General features: G+C 48.2%; 1 protein-coding gene across 1 annotated transcript in view; it reads right to left on the bottom strand.

The window, feature by feature from the left end:
- The window catches only part of MRPS27 (mitochondrial ribosomal protein S27), an 874,008-nt gene that overhangs the window by 309,019 nt on the left and 542,589 nt on the right, over nt 1–22,400 (bottom strand). Inside the window, exon 6 of the mRNA XM_069627511.1 lies at nt 19,601–19,679. Within this exon, the coding sequence (XP_069483612.1) occupies nt 19,601–19,679 (79 nt within the window). The remainder of the gene's footprint in view (nt 1–19,600; nt 19,680–22,400) is intronic.

Below are 22,400 nucleotides of genomic sequence, written 5' to 3'. Positions count from 1 at the left end.
GACGTTGGGCATTTTGAAACTTGGTGACCATCTGTAGAATATCTCGAGCCCTCACCTCTGGTGACGAGGCTTTTCCCAGGGAAGTGTCCAGGACCGCTCCAATGAACTGGAGTCTCTGTGATGGTATCATCTGTGACTTCTTTAAATTGAGGGAGAAGCCCAGTTTGTGAAGGAAGTGGCAGACATAATCTAGCTGGGCCTGGGCTTGTTTCGAAGATACAGCCCTGATCAGCCAATCGTGCAAGTAGGGGTAGACGTGGATCCCTTCCCTCCTTAGACTCGCCGCCACTACCGACATCAGCTTGGTGAAGACCCTCGGGGCGGAGGTCAGCCCAAATGGCAGAACTCGAAATTGATAATGAGAGTCGCCAATTGAGAACCTCAGGTATTTCCTGTGTTTGAGATGGATTGGCACATGGAAATAAGCATCCTGAAGGTCCAGAGACACCAGCCAGTCCTGGAGCTGGAGGGCCTGAAGGATCTGAGAGAGAGTTACCATCTTGAACTTGTCCTTCCTGAGAAACTTGTTCAATTCTCGTAAGTCCAGGATGGGTCTCAGTCCTCCGTCCTTCTTTGGTATGAGAAAGTAGGGGGAGTACCAGTCCTTGCTCCTGTCCGCTACAGGTACTGGTTCTATGGCACCTTTCTCTAGCAGGTCTATAATTTCCTGCAAGAGGAGCGGATCTGGAACTTTTAGAGAGATGTTCCCCGGTGGATGACTCTGAGGGATGTGTAGAAAGGGTAGGCAGTAACCCTGGGCAACTGTCTCCAATGCCCAAGCATCTGACATTATAGCCTGCCCTTCCGTCAGATGGTGAGTTAACCTGCCGCCTACAGGTGTATTGTGTGGAAAGGCCTCAGAGTGGTTTGGGGGCGGCTGATGCAGATGCCGAGGGTAAAGAGGTACCTGCTACTGCTGCGGCCTTAGTACCTTTGACCCGTCCACCTCGGGTGGATCTCTTTTGGCCTCTGAACAGGTTGTCCTCTGCCTTTCCCGAATGCAGAATAATAGCCAAAGGACTTTCCTCTCCCAGAGGTTCCTGAGGGGCGAAAAGGAGTTTGGTGGATAGCAGCTCCTAAAGATTTTGCTGCTGCTTTAGAAGTCTGCAACTTTTCCAGACTGTCATCAGCCTTTTTTCCGAATAGTGAAGAGCCGTCAAAGGGCATATTCAAAAGTCTGGCCTGTACATCTGGAGCAAAGCCAGACTTTCGCAACCACGCATGCCTGCGGATTGTTGTACTTGCCGCCATGCCCTGCTGAAACTCTCAGCGGAATCGATGCCAGTTTGAAGTGATTCGCACATGGCATCTTTGCCATTTTTAATAATGTTAAGGAAGGCTTCCTTTTCCTCTCCTTCGGGTATGCAGTCAGCCGCTGATGAAGCACACTCCCACAGTGTGTGACTGAACCTGGCGAGCGTACAGGTGGCGTTGATGGACTTCAACGCCATACTACAAGCAAAGAAGACTTTCTTCGCCATAGAATCATACCTCTCGTCATCTCTATCCTGTGGGACAGTAGGGTAAGCGGTCCTACTGCTAGATGAAGTTGCCGCTTGAATCACCAGGCTCTCTGGAGTCGGGTGTCTTGATAAGTATTCAGGGTCAGCAGCCGCTACCCTATACTTGGCTGACAATCTTTTATTGACCGCAGGGATAACTTCAGGAGTTTCCCAATTAGATGTAATTTTCCTTTATAAGGCTGCATGGAAGGGGACCACAGGGTCCTCCTGTGGACCTTTGTCTAATATGTCTGTTAGGTCATCCTGTTGAAAAACAGGCGAAGGCGCAGACCAACCCATAAATTCAATAATTCTTGCCATAAGGGTTCTCTAGGATGTTTCGGCATGTTCCCCTGGGTCTAGCTTAACAAATTCCACTTCTGGGGAAGTGTCCAGCCCACTTGCCTCATGTAGTGACTCCTGTAGGTCCTTCAACCTTCTTTCCTCATAGGTGAAATCCTCTGAAATAGGCAGTGTGGTCCTCTGTAACCCAAATGTTTCCTGGTCAGAATCTTCCCCCTCTTCATAAATTGAAGATAGTCCAGGGTACTCTGACCTCTGAATTGGTGTAAAACCCATCTCTAAGGCAGAAGGAGCCAAACTCGTCATTATTGGGCGAGAAAACGTCAATGTCGTCGACGCCGATGTGACAGGCTTCGAAGGCGCCGAGAACGGGGTCGAGAAAACTGGAAGAGGTCTCGAAGAACTCGAGAGGATCGGGATCCTACTCGAGGACATAGACGACGGTCTCGGCATCTTGCCGGAGGCCCTTGGAATCACCGTTGGCTGTGGAGTAGATTTGGTCTTCTCTTTCATCGGCATCGATGTTGGCGTCGACGATGGCGTCGAGTCGATAGTCCGATGCGTCGAGGAACCCTTCGACAACGGCGTCGATCCATGCGTCAAAGGAAACTTCGAGGACGGTGTCGAAGATGGTGCCTTCTTACCCGATGGCTCGTGGCGTTCTTGGGTGGAATGTTTCCCCGGGTGCTGCGACTCGCGGTGTTTCGATTTTTTGGGTTTTTCACCCGGGGTATCACCCTCAGCTGTCTTCGAGGGGGTCGAGGCCGCTTTCTCGAAGACGCTCAACATTTTCTTTCTGAATTCCTCCCACTCAGCCTGAGAGCTGTGTTTTGTGGGACAGGAGACCCTTTCAGGGGAAACAGAAGACGACGAGGAAGGGGATCTTCGACGTCTCTTTTTTGAGTGTCTTGATCTCGACGAATGGTGGGAGCTAATTTGAGATCTAGAATGGGAATGTTTTCGACGGCGAGGAGACAAATGCCTCGACTCAGCCGAAGAAACCTTCGAGGAGGTTTTGACTGACTTGCCTCTCTCGAGCTTCCCCTTGCGCTCCTTCAAGGCTTTCTCCGTCATGGACATGCAGTCATCACACTCCGAACAATGGTGCTCAGCTCCCAAGCACCACAAGCATATCCTGTGTTGATCCGTTATCGACATTTTTTTACCGCAGTCTCGACATTTCTTGAAGCCGGATCGCGGCGTCGTCGGTTCCGATGAAGATGCCATCGAGAACGAGTAGGTATTTATTCAAGTAGATATAGGGTTATCCTAACTGAACTGAGCAACAACGTTTCGAGGCACCACGATGCGCGGAAAAACGGAACTGAGCAACGGACGCAGCGCGTGGCTGTTTATGGGCATGGTGACGTTGGCGCCGATATGGTGGCCGTTGAGGGATATCGACTCGGCGGACGTCGACGCGCAGCGCCCTCTATAGAACATATTTCCGAGGCCAGCAAGCTGGAAACGTATTATCAAAGATAAGGAATACGTCGGAGGACACAATCCCTTCGAAGAACAAGTTACTCTCTTACCTGGTAACGTTCTTTCGATGGGATGGTCCGACGACGTATTCCATATCTATGACAGTAATCACCACAGCTGTGCTGCTTTGGAAAATCTTTCGCCGTCTGCGTCCTGCGTGGATGATGTCGATACGCTGTCCTCGAGGGCCTCCGTCAAGCCGACGTCACCAGATGTTACAAGTAGGACGCATGATGCCCGTAGCCTCAGTTGTAGTTTTTTCCCCAGAACATGTGGCACCAAACCACTGCCAGTATGACCACAGGAAGTCTTGCGGAAACATAAGCTGCAATAGCATAAGAAATTCTGTAGCGGGGCAGGTAGGGAGGGAGCAATATGGAATACGTCGTCGGACCATCCCATCGAAAGAACGGGTAAGAGAGTAACTTGTTCTTCGAGGGGATTGGTTCCTCCGACGTTTTCCATATCTATCACAGACTCCCAAAGCAGTACCAACGTATGGAGGAGGGAAAAGAATTTAGAATGTAGAAATTTAGAATGCCCAATCAAATTGCAGAGTAAAAGACCGCCTTGCCAAAGGCCAGATCCTGCCCATGGATAGAATCGAGGGAGTAGTGACGTACAAAAGTATGGACCGAAGCCAAAGTGGCTGCATCACAGATGTTACGAATAGGACCACGCCTCTGCAGGTCAGTAGAGGCAGCCATACCCCTAGTAGAATGGGCTCGTAAGCCTACCGAAGGGTCATTACCCGCCAAGCGGTAACAGTCAGAAATTGCCAAGATAATCCATCTAGACAAAGTCTGCTTAGTCACAGCTTGTCCCAAACGCCTTCCAGCGTAACTAATAAAGAGCTGATCGTCCACTCTGACCCAGGCCATGCGAGAAATGTAGAAACTTAAAGCTCTCCTAGGATCCAACCTATGGAGCCTCTCCTCTTCCTTACCAGGATGTGGAGGAGGATAAAATGCCGGAAGAATAACGTTCTGGCTCAAATGAAATTCCGACACCACCTTCGGAAGAAAGGAAGGACGAACTCTAAGGACAACCCTGTCCTTAAAAAACACAGTGAAGGGTGGCTTAACTGAAAGTGCCTGCAACTCTCACTCTCCGAGCGGAAGTGACCGCAACTAAAAACACAGTTTTAAGGGTTAACGGCCTCAAAGGACAAGAATGTAAAGGCTCAAACGGAGCACCCATAAGGAATTTCAGAACAAGGTTCAAATCCCAACCAGGCACCTGTAAAGGGGCCGGCGGAAACACATTAGTGAGTCCTTTGAGAAACTGAGAAATTAAAGGAATTTTAAAATAAGAACACTCCTCAGACGAGCGCTTAAATATAGACAGCGCCGGCAGGTAACCTTTAACAGTACCCACTTGCAGGCCCCTGTGGGCCAACGAAAGCAAAAAAGACAACTACAGGAATGTCACATGAAAAAGGATCCACATTCTTAACCCTGCACCAGTCGCTGAACTTTCTCCAATGGCAACTGTACAGGGACTTTGTTTCCGGCCGTCTGGCCGAAAGCAACACCTCCATCACATCTTCAGGGAGGTCCCAATCGGTAGTGAAGACGATGTGGAGGGCAGATGGACAAGTCGAGAAGGTCCGGTACCACGTCCTCCGAGCCCAAGCCGGAGCAATGAGGATCATTCGGGAACCGAACCTCCGTAACCTCCGCAGCACTTGCGGGATGACAGGGACTGGAGGAAACGCGTACAGCAGTGGGAAGGACCACTCCACCACGAACGTGTCTCCTAAGGCTCCTTTTGGAGAAAATTCCCGCAAGCAGAACCTTCGCACTTCCGGTTGACACTGGAGGCGAAGAGATCCACCTGAGGGGACCCCCAAATGGCGAAGATCTCCAGGAGAATCTCCTGAGCCAGCTCCCACTCATGAGAGATCGCGCTCTGCCTGCTCAGAGTGTCCGCCGTCTCGTTTTCGTCTCGGCCAGAAGAACTGCTGAGATAGAGAACCAGAGCTGCATCGCCTCCCTGCACAGAGGAAGTGACCCTGCCCCCCCTTTTTGTTGAGGTAGTGCATGGCCACTGTGTTGTCCGTCAGAATCAGGACATTCCTTCCTCGCACAGTCAGCAGAAAAGCCTTCAGGGCAAGTCTGACATCCAGCAGCTCCAACAGATTGATATGGAGTCAGGACTCCGACGGAGACCAACGACCGCTGACTGTCAACTCGTTGGCATGAGCTCCCCATCACGCGAGGGATGCGTCCGTCACGATCGTCACCACCGGCCAGGGTAGCCAAAACGGAACCCCCTTCATCAGATTGCCTTCGACAGCCCACCACAGAAGGTCCTGGGCGACCGAGGGCAGCACCTGAACGGGGTCCGATATCCTGCCAGAGGACTGCGACCACTGCATCCTGAGGGCCCACTGCAGAGATCTCATCCGCAACATGGCCTCTGGCATCAGAAGAATGCAGGATGCAAAGAGGCCGAGAAACCTCAAGAACTAACGCCGGGAGACTCTGGGCGTGTTGAAACTTGTGCACCATCTGCTGAATGTGTTGAGCCCTCACCTGGGGAGGAAAACACTGCTCCAGGGATGTGTCGAGCACTGCTCCGATGTACTGGAGCCGCTGGGTTGGCGTCAAATGGGACTTCTTTAAGTTGAGGGAGAAGCCCAGCTTGTGAAGGGAGTGGCAGGTGACGGACAGATGATCCAGGACTTGCTCGGGAGAGCGTGCCCTGATCAACCAATCGTCCAGGTAGGGGTAAGACGTGAATCCCCCCTTTCCTGAGATACGCTGCCACCTCCACCATGAGTTGGGTGAAGACCCTCGGGGAAGAGGTCAATCCGATCGGCAGGACCCGAAACTGAAAGTGCGAGTCTCCAACCGCGAACCTCAGGTACTTCTTGGGCTTGGGATGGATCGGCACATGACAGTAAGCATCCTTGAGGTCGAGAGACACCAACCAGTCCTGAAGTTGAAGGGCCTGGAGGACTTGAAAAGAGTAACCACCTTGAACTTGTCCTTCCTGAGGAGCTAGTTCAAACTGCGCAAGTCCATGATGGTTTTCAATCCCCCATCTTTCTTTAAAATCAAAAATTAAGGGCAATACCATCCCTTGTTCCTCTACAGGCACCAGTTCTATGGCGCCTTTCTCCAGCAGGGACTGAATTTTCTGCGCAAGGAGTGGATCCGGACACTTCCAAGAGAGATTCCCTGGTGCATTGTCTTGAGGCCTCTGCCGGAAAGGAAGACAGTAGCCGTGGGCTATGATCTCCAGAACCCACACATCTGAAGTAATGGCACGCCACTCTACAATATGCTGCGCCAGACTTCCCCCAAGCGGCTGCAGCAGTGCCTGAGGGAAAAGAGGCAACTGCCTGAGCGGCCTTGGCACCTCGAGTATCCGGTTTTCCACCTCTGGCACTCCTACGGTGGCCTCTTTGACTTGCAGCTCCTCTCGATTTACTAAAGGATGAGTAATATCGAAAGGAACCTACCCTCCATTGCTGTCCCCTAGGACGAAAAGGGCTGAGGTTGGTGAACTGCAGCGCTCAATGACTTTGCTGCAGCTTTAGAGGTCTGCAACCTCTCAAGCCTCTCGTCAGCCTTGCTGCCAAAAAGATGTTCACCATCAAAGAGCATGTTGAGGCGCCGGGCTTGCACATCAGGAGCAAACCCCCACTTCCGCAACCACGCAAACCTGCGTGTTACGGTGCTCATCACCATGGACCGGCTGACACAATCCGCCATGTCCAGACCCGACTGAACGGACTCACACATAGCATCCTTGCCATCCTGTACGATGGCAAGAAAACCATCCCGTTCCTCCCCTTCGGGAATATGTTCAGCCGCCAATGAAATACAGTTCCACAGAGTGTGTGTGAAACGTGACAAGGCACATACGGAGTTGGCTGCCTGTAAAGCCATACCCCCTGAAGATAACCCTTTCTTGGCCAAGCCATCAAAACGCTTGTCGTCCCTACCAGGAGGGATGGTAGGGTACGATGCCTGCTTTGCTGGGGCCGTGGCCGCCTGCACCAAACTCTCCAGAGTGGGGTGCGTGGCCAAGTAGCCGGGGTCACTACTGGCTGGACGGTATTTTCGCGGCAAAGACTTGCTCACTGCCGGGAGACTCTCCGGAGCAGTCCAAGCTGCAGCCACCCTTCTTTTTAAAGCCATATGGAATGGGAGTACCGGGTCAGTTGGAGGACCTTGGTCGAGGATGTCCGTCAGGTCATCCTGCAGAAAATCCACAGATGGCGAAGACCACCCCAAGTAATCCGTGACCCTCGACATAAGGCGCCAGTACGAGGACTCGACATGGGTGCCAGGCTCAGGCCGACATAACTCCACTTCCGGAGAGGTGTCCAGACCACTGGCGTCGTGCAGTGACTGACGCAGGTCTTCAATCTGGCTGTGACCAGACAAAATCTCATCAGGCACCTCCTGAGGCACCGAACCTTCCTCAGATCCCTCATCCCCCTCAGAAATAAAATCCAGAGGTCGGAAAGAGGGCACAGAATAAGGGACAAAGACATTCTTAGCCTTGGCCAGAGCCTTTCTGGGGGTTCCACTGTGCCACGGGGTACCTCCGACAAAGCAGCCTCGAAAGACATCGAGGGTATCGACGAAATCAGCGTCGAGGCCCCGAGCGTGTCCTTCGACAGCCTGGGCGCCGATGGCGTTGACGACTTCCTCGGAGGCAGAGCCTCGAGAGAGTCCCTCGACGACCATGGCGCCGCAGGCGTCTATGTCTTTCTCGAAGACTTCACAGGCTCACGCGGTCTTGAGGGCGTCGAGGACCGGGACCTGCAACGGGCATGTCTAGAGCGACCATCCTTGTCCGACCGGGAACTTGAAGGTGCCCGGTGGTCGCGATGACTGCTCGAGCCCGAAGGCGTACGAGCGGTGTCTCTAACACGGTCACGGCCGGCACCCTTCGACGGCGCAGACAGACCAGAGCCCTGCGATTGAAAAATCACCATCATCACCTTTCGGAATGAATCCTATTCCTCAGGAGTGGAATGCTTGTTGGGACAAGCAACCCGCCGACGGGTGGAGTCCTCTGATGAGGACGGGCAAGGCGACCTGTGACGGCGCTTCCGTGAGTGCCTCGAAGAGGCAGAGGAATGTCGAGACCGACTCCTGGACCAAGACCCCCTCGGAGTCACGACGACGATGTGGAGAGTCGCCCCTCGAAAGTCCGATGGATTGCGACTTCCGGAGCTTGGCCAACTTACCCACCGACAGCTTCTTCTTACGCTCCTGCAAGGCCTTCGATGTAAGCGACTGGCAGTCGACACAGTCATCCGTATCGTGGTCCTCCCCGAGGCACCAGAAATAAGCGTTGTGCGTGTCCGTCAACAACATCTTGGACCCGCACACCCGACACTTCTTAAAACCCGACCGCGGGGTGGAAGAAGCCGAAGACATAATTTCAAAACACAAACGAACAGGTTCAAAGAACCGAAAGAACAGGATTCAGTAGAACCAAGGCGCGCCGAGATCTCCGAAGCGAACACGTTTGCGGAAAAAACGGAACTGAGGCTACGGGCGTTGTGCGTCCTACTTAACATCCGGTGACGTCGGCTCGACGGAGGCCCTCGAGGACAGCGTATCGACGTCATCGACGCAGGACACAGACGCCGAAAGATTTTCCAAAGCAGCACAGCTGTGGTGATTACGGTCATAGATATGGAATACGGCGGAGGACCCAATCCCCTCGAAACTACTCTCCTGAACACCCGTGAAGACTTGCTCACTAATCTAGACTCTAACCTTCCTTCTGTCCTCATTCTCCTTGATCCATCCTCTGCTTTCGACATGGTCAACCACGCCATCCTGCTCAATCGTCTCTGTGACAACCTGGGTATCACTGGTCAGGTCGTAGCCTGGTAGACCTCCTTTCTCTCCGATCGACCCTCCCAGGACTAACCTGGATCCTTCCACTCTTCTATCTCTCTCTCTACATGTGGTGTTCCGCAGGTGTCTAACCTCTCTCTCTGGCTCTATAACCACTACCCAGCACCTCTGGCCCACTGCATCTCTACCTTCTGTTCTAACTTTCAGTGTTATGCGAAGGACGCTCAGCTCTCTTTCAGGCTCCCCTCAGCTTCTTCTGCTCCTTCTCTCATACCGGACGGTCCGCAATTCAGGAATGGTGTGCCTCCAACGATCTATGCCTTAATGCCAGTAAGGCTGAGATACTCCTCATTGGGACACCTGCTCCCGCCTTCCCTCTCTCACTCTGGCCACCCACCCTGTGCCCTCTACCTGCACCTTCCTGTGAGGATAAGAACCTTGGTGTCATCTTCGACTCCACCCTCTCCTTATCTCCTCACATCTATGACGTCTCTAAGAAGTCACACTATCAGCTGCACCTCCTCAGAGGTATTCTTCCTTTTCTCACTTTCCCCCAGAATCTCACTGTCTCTAGAGCCCTGGTTCTTCTCCAGGCACAGAGTGGGGGGTAGATCTCTGACCTTGGCTGGGTCATCCCTCTGGAACAGCCTCCCTGCCTCTCTCAGACTTGAGTAGGACCACCAAAGGTTTCATAATAAATTCCAGACCTTCCTTGTCGCTTCCACTTTCTTTCTCCCTCTGCCTTGCTGATGCCCCCGTCTGCTGTGCAAACTGGTTACCTGGACACCCATTGAACTTACCGGACCAGAGTCCTGCATGACCAGTTACCATTGCACTGCCTCTGGGCCTCCCAACCACTTGGGGACTGTATCTGCAATCCTACAGACCCCCGACTCCCTGCACTTATGAGCCACCTCCCTGACAGCACTTACATGTTCCATTGCACACTCCCGCTCCCCTTCCTCCTTCCCTCCCTCACTCTGGCAGTTCTCCCCTCCCTCCCTCTGCTTTTGCATGATCTGAATGACAGAAGATCTGTCTTCCCTTCTTTGTCTTGTCGCACCTAGAAACACTGGTGTACAGGCGCATTATAAATGACTAATATATCATATCACAGTACCCAGTCTCCTTGCACTTACCCATAGCGGCGCTGCCCTGGCTGCACTTACTCACAGCAATGCTGCCCTGATTTCACTTCACCCCTTCCCTCTCCCTGCCACTTCTCCCTCCTCCCTTCACCCTGCACTTTTCATCGTCGCACTTGCACAATCTGAATGAGAAAAGGCCTAGTAAGATGGATTGTTTTGTCATCCCTCCGTCTTCCCTCCCCTGTCTTGTCGTGCTTAGAAACATTTGTGTACAGGCGCTTTATAAATGACATGACATTTATCACAAACATTGTGGAGCGCCCGCCGAACCCCCACTCACCATTGTCGCCCCTCATTCCCTGTATCAACCTCCTCTCTACCCAATGAGGACGCTTGTGATTAGTTCAGATCCTGACCTAGCCTGGATCTTTTTGTCGATGTGACGATTTCTTCCCTTTTTTTGAGCACCACCACTGGAGGTTACTGTGCTCTGATCTCGAGACCACACCCTGATGTCTCTCCTCCACCACCTCTTCCTCTTAGGACTTCTGGGGGCTCATGCCCAGCACCCTCAGTCGTTCTCTACTTGAGAGACAGTTTTTTCTTTGTTGCATATTAGAAATTGAAGCCTTGTCTGGAAGAGCCGCCAATAAGTCATCTTCCTCCTATTAAGCTCTCCCGTAAGTGGTTTTAACATCCTCCTCTTCGCTAGTGTTCCTTGGGATATATCATCATAAAATTGAATATTGCTCCCCCTCAAATGTATCTTCCTTTTCCTCTGGCCCCACTCATAAGTAGTGATTTGTACCTTTTCACCAGAAAGTCCTGCAGACGGGCCCCTGGCTCTGCTCTTTGCGTTCCCATTCTGTGTACTGTTTCAATTTCCATCTCTCACCATTGCTTTCCTTCCGTGAGCTCTACAAACATCTCACGGATGCAACTCTCCAGATCAGAGCCATCCACACCGTCCTTGAGGTCTTTGATCAGGATATTGTTCCTCCGTGATCAGTTTTCCAGATCTTCACACTTCTCCTACAAGGATTGCATCCTCTCTTCTGCGCCTTGCACCTGCTCCACCAGTTCATGTACTTTTGCTACCAGTCCTGTGATATGGCCCTCTATTTCCATCACTCGGTCTCCCAGCACATCAATGTCTCTCGATTTGCCATAATAGCCTGCAAGAGTTCTTCCTTAATAATGACTGCCTCTGTTTTGACTGTCTCCGTGATCTCCCCTTTAAATTTGGCCACGGCTGCGTGTAGAACCTCCTTGGTAAACGCCATCTCTTCTCCACCCTGTACTTCCTGGGTCCCAAATTGGAGTGTGGTTGGAGTATGCCCTCGCTGATGTTTCTCCTGCTCCCGAGCCATAGAAGTGGTGACCTTCTTTGGTTCCCATCTACATCTTGTGTCCTGCCTCCCGAGTAGGCTCCTCCCCTGCCTCTCCCTTCTGAAACCTCTTTCCCTTCAGAAGGATTACTCTGCAGTGTCTTTAGCTTCCTTGCTACTATGCCTTCCCTTGCCCCTTCTGCCTCTTTGGCTGACTCTCTTCAGGGTGGAGGGAGGGGGCCAATTTGCTCTGCCTAGGACCAATATAACCAATATAACCATTTCGGTGTTGTTGTATTCTTACGATTTGCCATTCCCGCCAACCTTTGTCCTGTGGCTCCTCGCAGCATTGTTTTAACTATCGAACGCGGAAAGAAAAGCTACACCGGTTCATCCATTCATATTACTACTGAATATACAGTAACGACAGGAATACTCTGTGGAAATAATCTTCACCGACGGTCATACTGAATAGAAGTGCTGTGTTCCAACACATTATGACATAAAACTGGCCAATACAGCCCGCAGGCATCAATGCTGCGAGTTCCGTAGATAAAATTAATAACAGGATAGCCATCCTGAAAAAAGACTCCACCACACACTCATCTAAACTTAAAAAGTCTCAGTTGCACAAGGCCATGTGCACAAAACGAAGTGTGAACCTACCCTGACACTTAATGTTACTAGAGTCCTGAAGATGGGTTTTGAAGACACACTGATAATCGATAAAATCTATATTGATGTTTCCATTACGACCTAAAAACACTAAGATGTGTTGACGCCCCATGATAAACGATCTAGACATGGAGATGAATTTCAGCTATCACTCTTGTTACTAACATCACAAAAGTATTTGATCTTTATTTAACATCTTGCGTTTGCCCTTCTGAACTGTATTATCTTTATGCTCCCTTCAATACGCAATATAAGAAAATCTGCTCTCTGTAAATTTGCCAGGCTTGTTTTTTTATTGATTTTAAACTTTTTTGTGAAGTGTATATTAATAAAAATGTGTTTTTCTAATTGACCCTGGTGTAAAGCTGTATAAATAACTTTCTGCAGCTACTGTGTGCTTGTAGCAGTGTTTATCACTTTCCCCGTTTGCAGCCTCCTTTTCTGCACCTTCCAGCTCTCTCCAGCTTCTGGCCCAGCTAACTGGGCCTGCTATTGCTCCACAGTTCCCGGCAGCCCTCCTCCTTTAGCCACAGCTCCTGGACCGTGCGGCAAGTAGCTGGGACCCCCACGCCCCCCAACTGGGCCGCTCCAGGCGCTTCTTCCGCTTATGGGATTCTATTGCTGGTGCCAACCGCTGGCATCGGGTCTACTGCCACTGTGCGGGAGCCCTCCTCTGCTTCCAGGCGGAGTGGCAAGTGTGTTTGATCCCAGCAGAGCCGCTCCTCCAGTTTCACCCGCCCCAGGTATTCACCTGGCAGGGCCGAACGCCGAGCTCCTCCTTCCACACACAATGCCCCATATGCTCGCCGTCCACTGCCCGCTCCCTGCTCGGTGCCATGGCGGTCCTGCCAACCTGCACCGATTGTCATGGCAAACGCCGCTCCTGTCACTCACCCAACCTGAACTGATTGTCATGGCGAACGCCGCTCCCGTCACTCACCGCTGGTGCTTCCTTTCTTGAAGGCAAAGTGCTGCCCAACCACTTGGCGCTTCAGCAGCCACCCGGCCCGCTCCAGCCACGCCACCCGCCATTTTATACCGGCCGCCTTCCACACTCGCCATCACTCTCCACTCACCTCAGGCAACTTAATCCTCCCGGGCTGTACCTCTGCTTAGTCAGGGCTCGGAATCAGCCCTGCAGACTTTCCCACACGTCTGGAATTCTTTTAATTGTAGGAAATAGGGAGATATATCACAAACTTATGTGGTAACGCAGTTCGCACTACACGTGTCCACTCAGCCTGCCATCTTGGCACGCCCCCTCAATGAGATCCATTTCTGACCATCCAGACCTAGCAACACCCTTTGCATGATTTGGCTTTGGACATCCTATAGTCAATCTTGAGTCAAGCTCAAACCATTAACATGTACTCCAAAAAAAAGTACTTATTTTCTAACACATCACATCTTGTTATGCGAACCCTTATGCAAAAAAGCATTTCATCAGAAAGCAATATAATCTTATGAGAGTATGTTAATAGACTTGCATGTCTCACACACAGTGGTGAAACAAGAAATCAATCTTCAAAACACCCTATTACAGTAAAAGAATTAGACTAACATCCCTTCTTTCACATAAAACTCCAGGCTGCTCAGGTAATACTGAAATATGCTTTCATTACTAAACTAGGTTATATCACGAGGTTTATTAAAACGCAAGTCCTCAAAAGCCAGTTTCATAAAGCCCAGAACTTGGGAGTGTGGCTACTGTGGCGCGTCGGGAGTGGGACACATTGAGAACATTCTGAATTATCTTTAATTAAATTATAGGAATAACACCTATCTTTCCCTGTTACTAGAGGGAATACCCTGCCTATCTAATGGAACAAAAGGTGCTTGTCAGGAAGTCATAAGTAAAAATGCTCTCTGACCAAACTCACTCTACCTGACCGTACCAATATATATACATATAAATTAACTAGGCCAAGAGAATTAATTTCTTCCCCCTGGTTTTTTCTTCTCTTCTATTTACACGTTTCTCCTTGGTACATATATTTCTTAACGTAATCTTCTTCGATAGTGTGAGGGGTCAGTAATGTGAGACTCACACTGTATTGAGTTTTATGAGGATGTGCCATTTTATTCTACGGAAACATAGAACAAAAATCCTAACTAAACCTACTCTTCCAGGGGATTCTCTACACCAAACAACAAACATTAAAAACAACATAAATAAAAGGTTACCAAACACCCAGTGTCTTGAATGACGTCTTGTGGTCCTGGGCAGATCCTGCCTCCCCAGAAATGTCCCAAAGTCAATTTCCTCCAAGGAACAACAAAGTCTTAACTAAAGTCTTGAAAAGTTCCAAAGAAACAATAGTTCACACAAATAAAATCTACTGGCAAAAGTCTTCTTTGCTCGCTGAAAAGATTCTTGCTTTACAGTTCCACAGAGAAAATAACAGCACTAGTGGAGTTTCCTGTACGACTTCCTTCCAGGAAAGAATAGACAAAGTTAAAGATGACAGACAGACAGACAGACAGACAGACAGACAGACAGACAGACAGACAGACAGACAGACAGACACACACACACACACACACACACTCTCTCTCTCTCTCTCTCTCTCTGTCAGGATGCTCTCGCTTAAGGTTTGCTGCTCTCTCAGCTACATTCTTCTGTGATAGAACTGTGAGAGTAGACTCCCTTGCCCCATAGTTCATTTCAGCTGTTACTTCTTCCAGCTTTTATAGTTCTGACAAAATACTGACACAGACAGTCCTGCTACTGCTACTACAACTTCTGCAATTAGGTAATTTTCTGCTACAACTGCGACTTCAATATTGGCAATTTCTACAACACATCTTCTACCTCGACAGGTTGGTAGGGCATGCTTGTTTCTATACCATAAGAAAGGGCAGCCTCTTTTCCTGTCTTTCAGCTACTATGAAATCTGCTTCTAGCTTGTAGACCACTTCTTCTTCCAAATAGTCTCTGCCATGCAGATATAACAACTACTTTTGTGAAAAAGTACCCACCTCCCTTTTCCCAGCTTTGTATACATCTTTCCTTTAATGGTTACCCCAAAGTTGTTGTGCCACTCTTCCAGCTTTGAATGAAGATTCTTGGGCAACAATGAATTCAACAACTTCAGAATACTGGTGTACAGTTCTTACATTTGTGGGATTTACTTTTTAAAGGGTTCATTCTGTGGGCTTGGGTAATGCGTGTTCTGGCTTCAGCTTCAACTACTTCTATGACTTCTGCTTGAGCATTTAACATGTTGCAAAATGTGGACCTTCTACTGCAAACAAAAGTAGGCATACGCAATTTCGTTTCACTTATCAACTGCTACTTCAAAGAGAGACGCACTCCCACCTCGGTCAGCACTCGGCCACCAAGGTATTGGGAAAAGTCTCAAGCGTGGCCCCTTTAAACAGTTCGAGAAAGTCAGTTTAACTGCAATTAAGATACTGGCAGCGTTCTCCATGTTAATTGGAGCTATGCGACTGCCGGCAAAGTAATGCTTGTGTTAGGGAAAAGAAAAGCTTATATCATAAGCAAGTGTTTCATCTAAGCATGTATTGCTTTCCCATTCATAAAAAGACTTCGCTCTTCTGCGGTTAACTTGTACTCGCTTGGATGAGAATGCAAGTGCAATGGAAAGCTGGCTCGAGTACGGTGCTTCCTTTTCCGACTGTGGCCTGCTGCTGCTTCCTGACTTTTTTCTCCTTCTGCTACTACTGCGGGTACTTTTGGGATCCACACTCCTCAGCTGCACTGGTGTCTCTGATCCGGCCTCATCAAGGGAGAATCTCCTGCTCTCCAATTTCCCTCAACTTGCTTCTGCACACAGGCCTTGAGAACAACTGCAACTTCAGCTCAATGAGTCGCACCTGGAAAGACTGTTTGCTGCTTCCAGTCCCTTCCAGTGCTGCCACAGCTATTCACGGTTGAGCACAGGATCAACTCAATCTGCAGGTGAAATCTGCCTCCCCTCTACTCTGGCGTCCCTGTTGTGGTCACACTTCCTTGTGAACTGCTAGCTACATGATATGCTCCTTCTGCTTCTACTACTGCCGACCTTACAGCTCCTGCCCCAGCTTCTTTATAGTGCTCCTCCATCCTACAGCCTTTTATGCCCCTTAGGTGGGCTAATTAGGTTCAGTTACAGGCCCTAAGGGTTAATTGCCTGACCATGTCTAGAGTCATTAGGCTTTCATACTTGAACCTGGACTCCTACATGTCTTTTCAGCCCTTCTCCTCTTCACAGTCCCTGAGGGATTCTGGGACCTGTAGTTTAATTTGGAAAAATGTGATTTCTCCAATTCTTCAAAAAGGTTTAAGATGAATTTTCTTTCCCAGATTTTATTGCAAGGAAATTACAAGTTTTAGCCATTTTAGAGAAAGAAGGGACAGAAAAGGTTGCATGTTCATGGTTCCTGTTGGAATATCTTTGATATTGTGGAGGCTATGGGAACCTAGGTGTACAAAAGATTGGTTTCTAGAAATGTATAAAAACGGCAATAAGCTGACAATATTCCTCTTCAAAGAAAAATATTGTGTCTCCCCCTGCGCAATCTCCCCACCTCCCCGGGCCTGGTCTCCAACCAGGTAATCCTCCCGTAGTGCATCACTCTCAGGATTGGGATTAAGAAGCGTCTGCCCTTTCCTGGCCACCTGGGAGGAGACTCTAGGTAGGATTGTAATGGGGGAATCGCAGGATTCTCCAGAATAGTCACTTTAATCAACTCTTGTAGCTCTTCCAAAATACTCTTAGGTTTTGTGCTTTCTGTAGTATTATAATTATAATAGCTGTATGCAAGCAGAAGCTGAGGCGGCAGCTTGTGTGCCAGACCGCATGCTGTGCTGCTGTTGGACAGATTCTCTGGCCCCTCCCAAGCCTTCACCAGGAAGCAGCTACAAGAGGGAGGTTGTGCACATCCGCACACCCATCCAGGGAAGTGCTGTTTGTGCTAATGCTCTGAGCCTTTTCAGAAGGGTGAATTTTATGCCTTAAACCTCTATGCCCAGTGACTAGCTGGTGGACAAAAGTGGATCAAAGTGAACTATAGGGAATTATAGTGAATGAGGAACATGTCACCTTTAAAATAGTCTCATGTTAGTTTCTTTGTTTTTAGATTCTCTGGTCCTTCCCAGCCCTTCACCAGGAAGCAGCTGTTTGGCGGTTTGCTGGGTGCGGGGAGGGAGGCACTGGAGTGAGGCATGCTGACAGCCTGGTCCGTCTGTGTCACGCTGTGAGCTACAATTTGTCTTTCTTGCCGACAGTTGAGAAAAGTGGATAGAGGTGGTATGAGTTCATTTTTAATACCACCTACGAAGAAAGCGCGTTAAGTATGGCTAGTGAATCTGTCATAACATTGAGAGGGTTGGAGGAGATTCTCGACTCAATCTCAATCATGAAGCCAGCCGCAGAGTTAGCTGCAGGATTAGCAAACGTGCGCATGCATTCGAGGAGGGTGAGTCAAGCCTATACTCAAAAAGTTATCACTAAGCCGGTTTATTTGAATGCAAAGGGAGCATCAAAAATAACAAATTTTTATCCAAAGAAAGAAGGGCGTACTGTAATAGCACTTAATGTTATTGAGGGGGAGCTCGCAGTGAAAGATTGTGATAGATCTTAGTGAATCTTTGCTGTGTATAAGGTCTAAACTGCTTGAGAGTGTCAAGTGCCCCCTCAATTCAATGTATGCCATGCAAGAGCTAACTGGGGAGTATGCAATTGATAATTGTCTTGTAGTGAGGGTCGCAGGTTTTGTGGCAGAGACTGCGATGGCCGAGACTGCGACTGTAAACAATGTACTTATAATATCTTTCCTTCAGATATTTTCTCACACTCTTGCCTAAACTTGCAGACTCTTTCCACACTTAATTCTGGCTTTCCCGATTTGGGTTTGACTTGATCCATTTTTAGGCCTTCCTTTTCATGAATTCTCTTTCCGAGGTTGTCTCCTCTTATCTTGCTCACTTGACAATCTTATTTACTGTCTCTTAATATATGACTCTATGTTGTGCTTTCTCCACTCTTCAACTCTGAAGGCATAGGCTATCTTCCATTCTTCCCAGGGGACTTGTTTCCAGTCTCTGTTTGTGCCCCAGCCGGGATGTTATCACGTCTCTTGTTAATTGATCTTTCTATTGACAACCTGTCGTCAGCTCTGGAACGAGTTTCTCTCTTCATATAATATCAGTTTTCCTCGACCAAGTTATTTGTTACTTGCTTTCTCATGTTTTCACCATTCCAATTATACAGTCTTAAGTTTAATATCTTGTCCTTGGGACAAGTATCTTCATACATATAATGATGCCCCGGTGGCCTCCAGCATCTCATGGTTCCTCTCTGTATGCAGGGTTCGGCTCTTGCTCTGGTGATCTTTTTCAGGCATTTGGCTTCTTGCTCCTCACTCTTGCCAGCATCCTGTTCTCGGCTTCTTGTTCAGTTACGGCCGTACACGGACGCTGGTGATAGGAAGCTGTTCACGCTTCCAGCAACAGTGGTCTTGGCGTCGTTCAGGCATCCTGGCTACCACGGTGCAGATGTAGTCATGCCAACACCAGGTACATGGTTTCTCTCTTCCTCTTCACCATGATTTCTTCGCTGTTGCATATGCTGGGCTTGCAGCGTTCGACACTGCCTTTCTTCGATCCCTCGAAAGTCGTGGGCCCTGCAACCTGTCTCGGCTCTGCTTCCAGCAGGCGTGATGTCAGGGGGCTTCCCCAACATACAATACTCTACTTCCTCATCTTCTCTGACTCGTCCCAGTTAAATGCAGGTCTCCTCTTAAAAATACATCTATTTTTTCATATTGGTTTCTTGTAGCATTGCCTTCTGCCAAATGTAAAGATGCCACATTGTTACTTTTAGCAGACAGTCTCATATATGTGGCTGTGATTTGTGGTTTAGGGAGTTCCTCAAAAGAACAGGAGACCTTTTCCCTAAAGGGGGAGTCTCTCCCAGTCAGGTCCCACTTGCCTCGACCCCCTAGGGAGGGTCTTGCGGAGCACGCTTACCTCCCTAGCCTCAAAGAGGGAGGCTCCCCCTTGGGGAGAAGGGACAAATACCTGTGATTCATCACACTATGGATAGCATACTTTACTAACAAAACGGTCAGCTACATTTTACTGAATGCACACCCTTTTGTTTTCATTAATACTGTTACGTCGTGAATAATTTAAAGGCAGAGGAGATCTTAGTGGTTTTAAATAATTCAAGAATAGTATTCTTTACGATTTAAGAGAAGATAGCCACATGCACTTAGCTTCAAGTACAAGCTTAAGAGCAAAACAAAATTAAATGAAATAAAATAGACAGTGTTGGGATGACAATGATAATAAAGGATCAAGGATTTACATGTTGATTATAAACATTATTCAAATAAAATAAAAACAACATAGGCTTCACTGGCCTATTGTGTAGCCTTACCCTTATAATTTTCATTCTTTAGGAAAGAATCCAACAGCAAATTGAACGTGAATTCATCTGGGAATATTCCATATTGTACCTGTAATAAAAGTGATTTGAAATTCTGTGTAATTCGGCACAAACGATCACATTAAAAACAAGTGAAGCTACCAACAAAACAAGATGGGCTGCATCAAGCAAAGTCTGTCTGAGCTTGTGAGCTTACAGGATAAGAAATGACCCCAGGCCTTGTTAACACAAACAGTGCACATCACTGTGAAATGGGCAACAAAGGCGTCAAATATCTTATACACTTGGGCAGCAAAGCGTCTGGTACAACCTCAGAGTCCGTACTGGCATTTGAGAGGGTGTCTCAGGTCTGTCTGAAAGCCCCTGGAATTATGTCAGTGCGAACTAAGATAATGACACACTATCTGGATTTGTGCTGGAAGTATCCCCATGCCTGTAGTCCATGACTCCTAACTCTTCTCACTGACTAACATTACATTTGGACAACCACCCTATAGAAGCCTGGCAATGTGTGCCCTTCCAGGTGCACATGCTGCAACAGGACATACACCTGGAGGAAGCTGTTTAGACCATATGCATGGGAGACACCCTCATTCAAATAATGTGGCTCATTTTGAATGTGCAGGATCTCCAATGGTGCGTAGGTCTCTGAAATATCACAAGGCCACTCCTGTAACATCAAACTGGATGCACACCGCAAAGGTTCCAGCAAATCAGTCAATTTGCTGGTACTGCACTACTCTTAAAGCCATCACAATCTCTCGGAATAGGTTTCCAGTTATATTTTCAAAAACTCATTTTCGACATGCCAAAATCTCGGAACAAAAATTTCGAAAATGTTTTTTTCAAATAGTTTATTTTATATGTTTTATGTTCGTTTCGTTAGTAGAAAAAAGTGGCAATAAAAAAATGGGGGGTTGGGTTTGATCCCCCCCCATAAAAAATAAAAGAAAAAAATATTCAATCTTTTTTTCGGCATTTTTGTGTAAAAGAAAATGGAATGTCGAAAATGTGACGCTCGAAAATGTCACTATAAACCTCTCGAATATTGTACCGTGTGTTTTACCATAGGGCATGGCAACGTGTTATACTCCTTATGTGTCCCTCTAGATTTTTTGGACTTCAACCCCCAACAGCCTTAGCCAGCATCATCGGTAGTGAAGGATCATGGGAGTTGCTGTCCAAAACATCTTGAGCGCCACATAATAAGTAATCATGTCATTGTAATGCCTTTGGGAGGGATCCGATCATATCTTACTGTAACCCCAATGAGGGAGCTTTCCTAAACCCCCATACCCCATCAGCTAGGCTTTTGGCTCTGTGTGACTACATCCAAAATGATGCGACTGTTTGTCCGGTATTAATAGTATTTATGTGAACCTGAATCCTGAAGACTATGAGAAGACCTGGCTGGCAGCCTATTAAGTTAAACTTATAGCTACAGAAAGATTTGAACATATCCCACCCTGATGTTAAAATGGCCACAAATATTTTGTGACAGGTACCAGAAGTGGGTAATCAGAACGTATTTCTTATATAGTGCTACACACCCAGCGGTCTCAAAGCACTGAAATAACAGAAGACATTATTATCCCACAGGAGTGGTAATTATGATAAAAGGTTTCCTGCATGTGAACATAAGTTCGTTGTGTGTAATGTTATATCTGGATGAAATTCTACACCAGGTAAACCCTACTCCTCATACTTTACTGGGAGAGCCAGTCACTGGTCCTGCAGAATGAGAAAATAATGGCAACCTTTATGTCCCTACAGTGGAAAACACATTAACAGCAAGTCAGAGGAAAAACAATAAAACTCCGGGACTTTCTACAGCTGAAACGATAGATATGCACACCTTTTTTGTTATTATATAGGGAGAAGAGTAGCGTCCATTGAATATAGAGAAATAGCACTGTCTCCTGCTAGGAAACCAATAACCCTTTCCATTATTTTTGCCTCGCTTGTGCCACTCCTAGTTTGGCCCATGTTAGGGGGATGCCAAAGAGCCTTTTATAAGGCTTTAAACTTCCAGGATGAGATGACCTTATCCTTTGACAGGTTTCCAGGAGCAATTTCTGTGATGGAGTCCAATGACTGAGGCCAGACAATGAAACTGTGGGCAACTATGGGAGCTGGGGGTGCCACCAGCTCTAAGATGCAGGCTCTGAAGCAGGTATATGGTGTATCCCAAGTCATTCAATAGCCTGGTATGTACAGTGATCCCGGTTATCTCTAAACACTCTTGGTGGAAGAGAAAGAAGTCACCCATGGGAAACAGCAGGAGTTGAGAGGACCACACCGCCCAAGGAGTCACCTGTACGGGCATCTCGAAACCACACAATACAGAAAGGGTGGATTGGTTCGTTGAAAGGCAGAGGTTTGCAAGCTCTGCTCGCTCAACAGGTTCCAGGATATATCAAAATCTCAAACTCTTGTGTGGTCATAGAATAGATGAGACGCGGCCTTCAAAGACCCTCAGAAGCATCAGTAGCAAAGGTTGCTCATGGAATGACAGTAGCAAAGGTTGCTCATGGAATGAATCAAAGATGGCAGGTGTATGTACTACAGGGTTCGGAATTGAGGTGACCTGGGAACTATTTAGCTACTGTTTGCAGTAAGGACGAGCCTGGTTAGCTTGACACTAACAAATACCGTGAACTACTTTTGGCTTCCCAGACCAACTGAACCGGAGCAAAGACACCTATGTGAATGAAACTCTGTGCATTTGAACAATCCATAAATAAACATTTAGACACTTTTATACAACATTTAAATCATAAATGGTCTTAGG

The sequence above is a fragment of the Ambystoma mexicanum genome, chromosome 6p, assembly GCF_040938575.1.
Source record: "Ambystoma mexicanum isolate Mex_15411 chromosome 6p, UKY_AmexF1_1, whole genome shotgun sequence".
NCBI classification, from domain to species: Eukaryota; Metazoa; Chordata; class Amphibia; order Caudata; family Ambystomatidae; genus Ambystoma; species Ambystoma mexicanum.
Note: the sequence above shows the minus strand (reverse complement) of the source record. Positions and strands in the feature narration are given on the sequence as shown.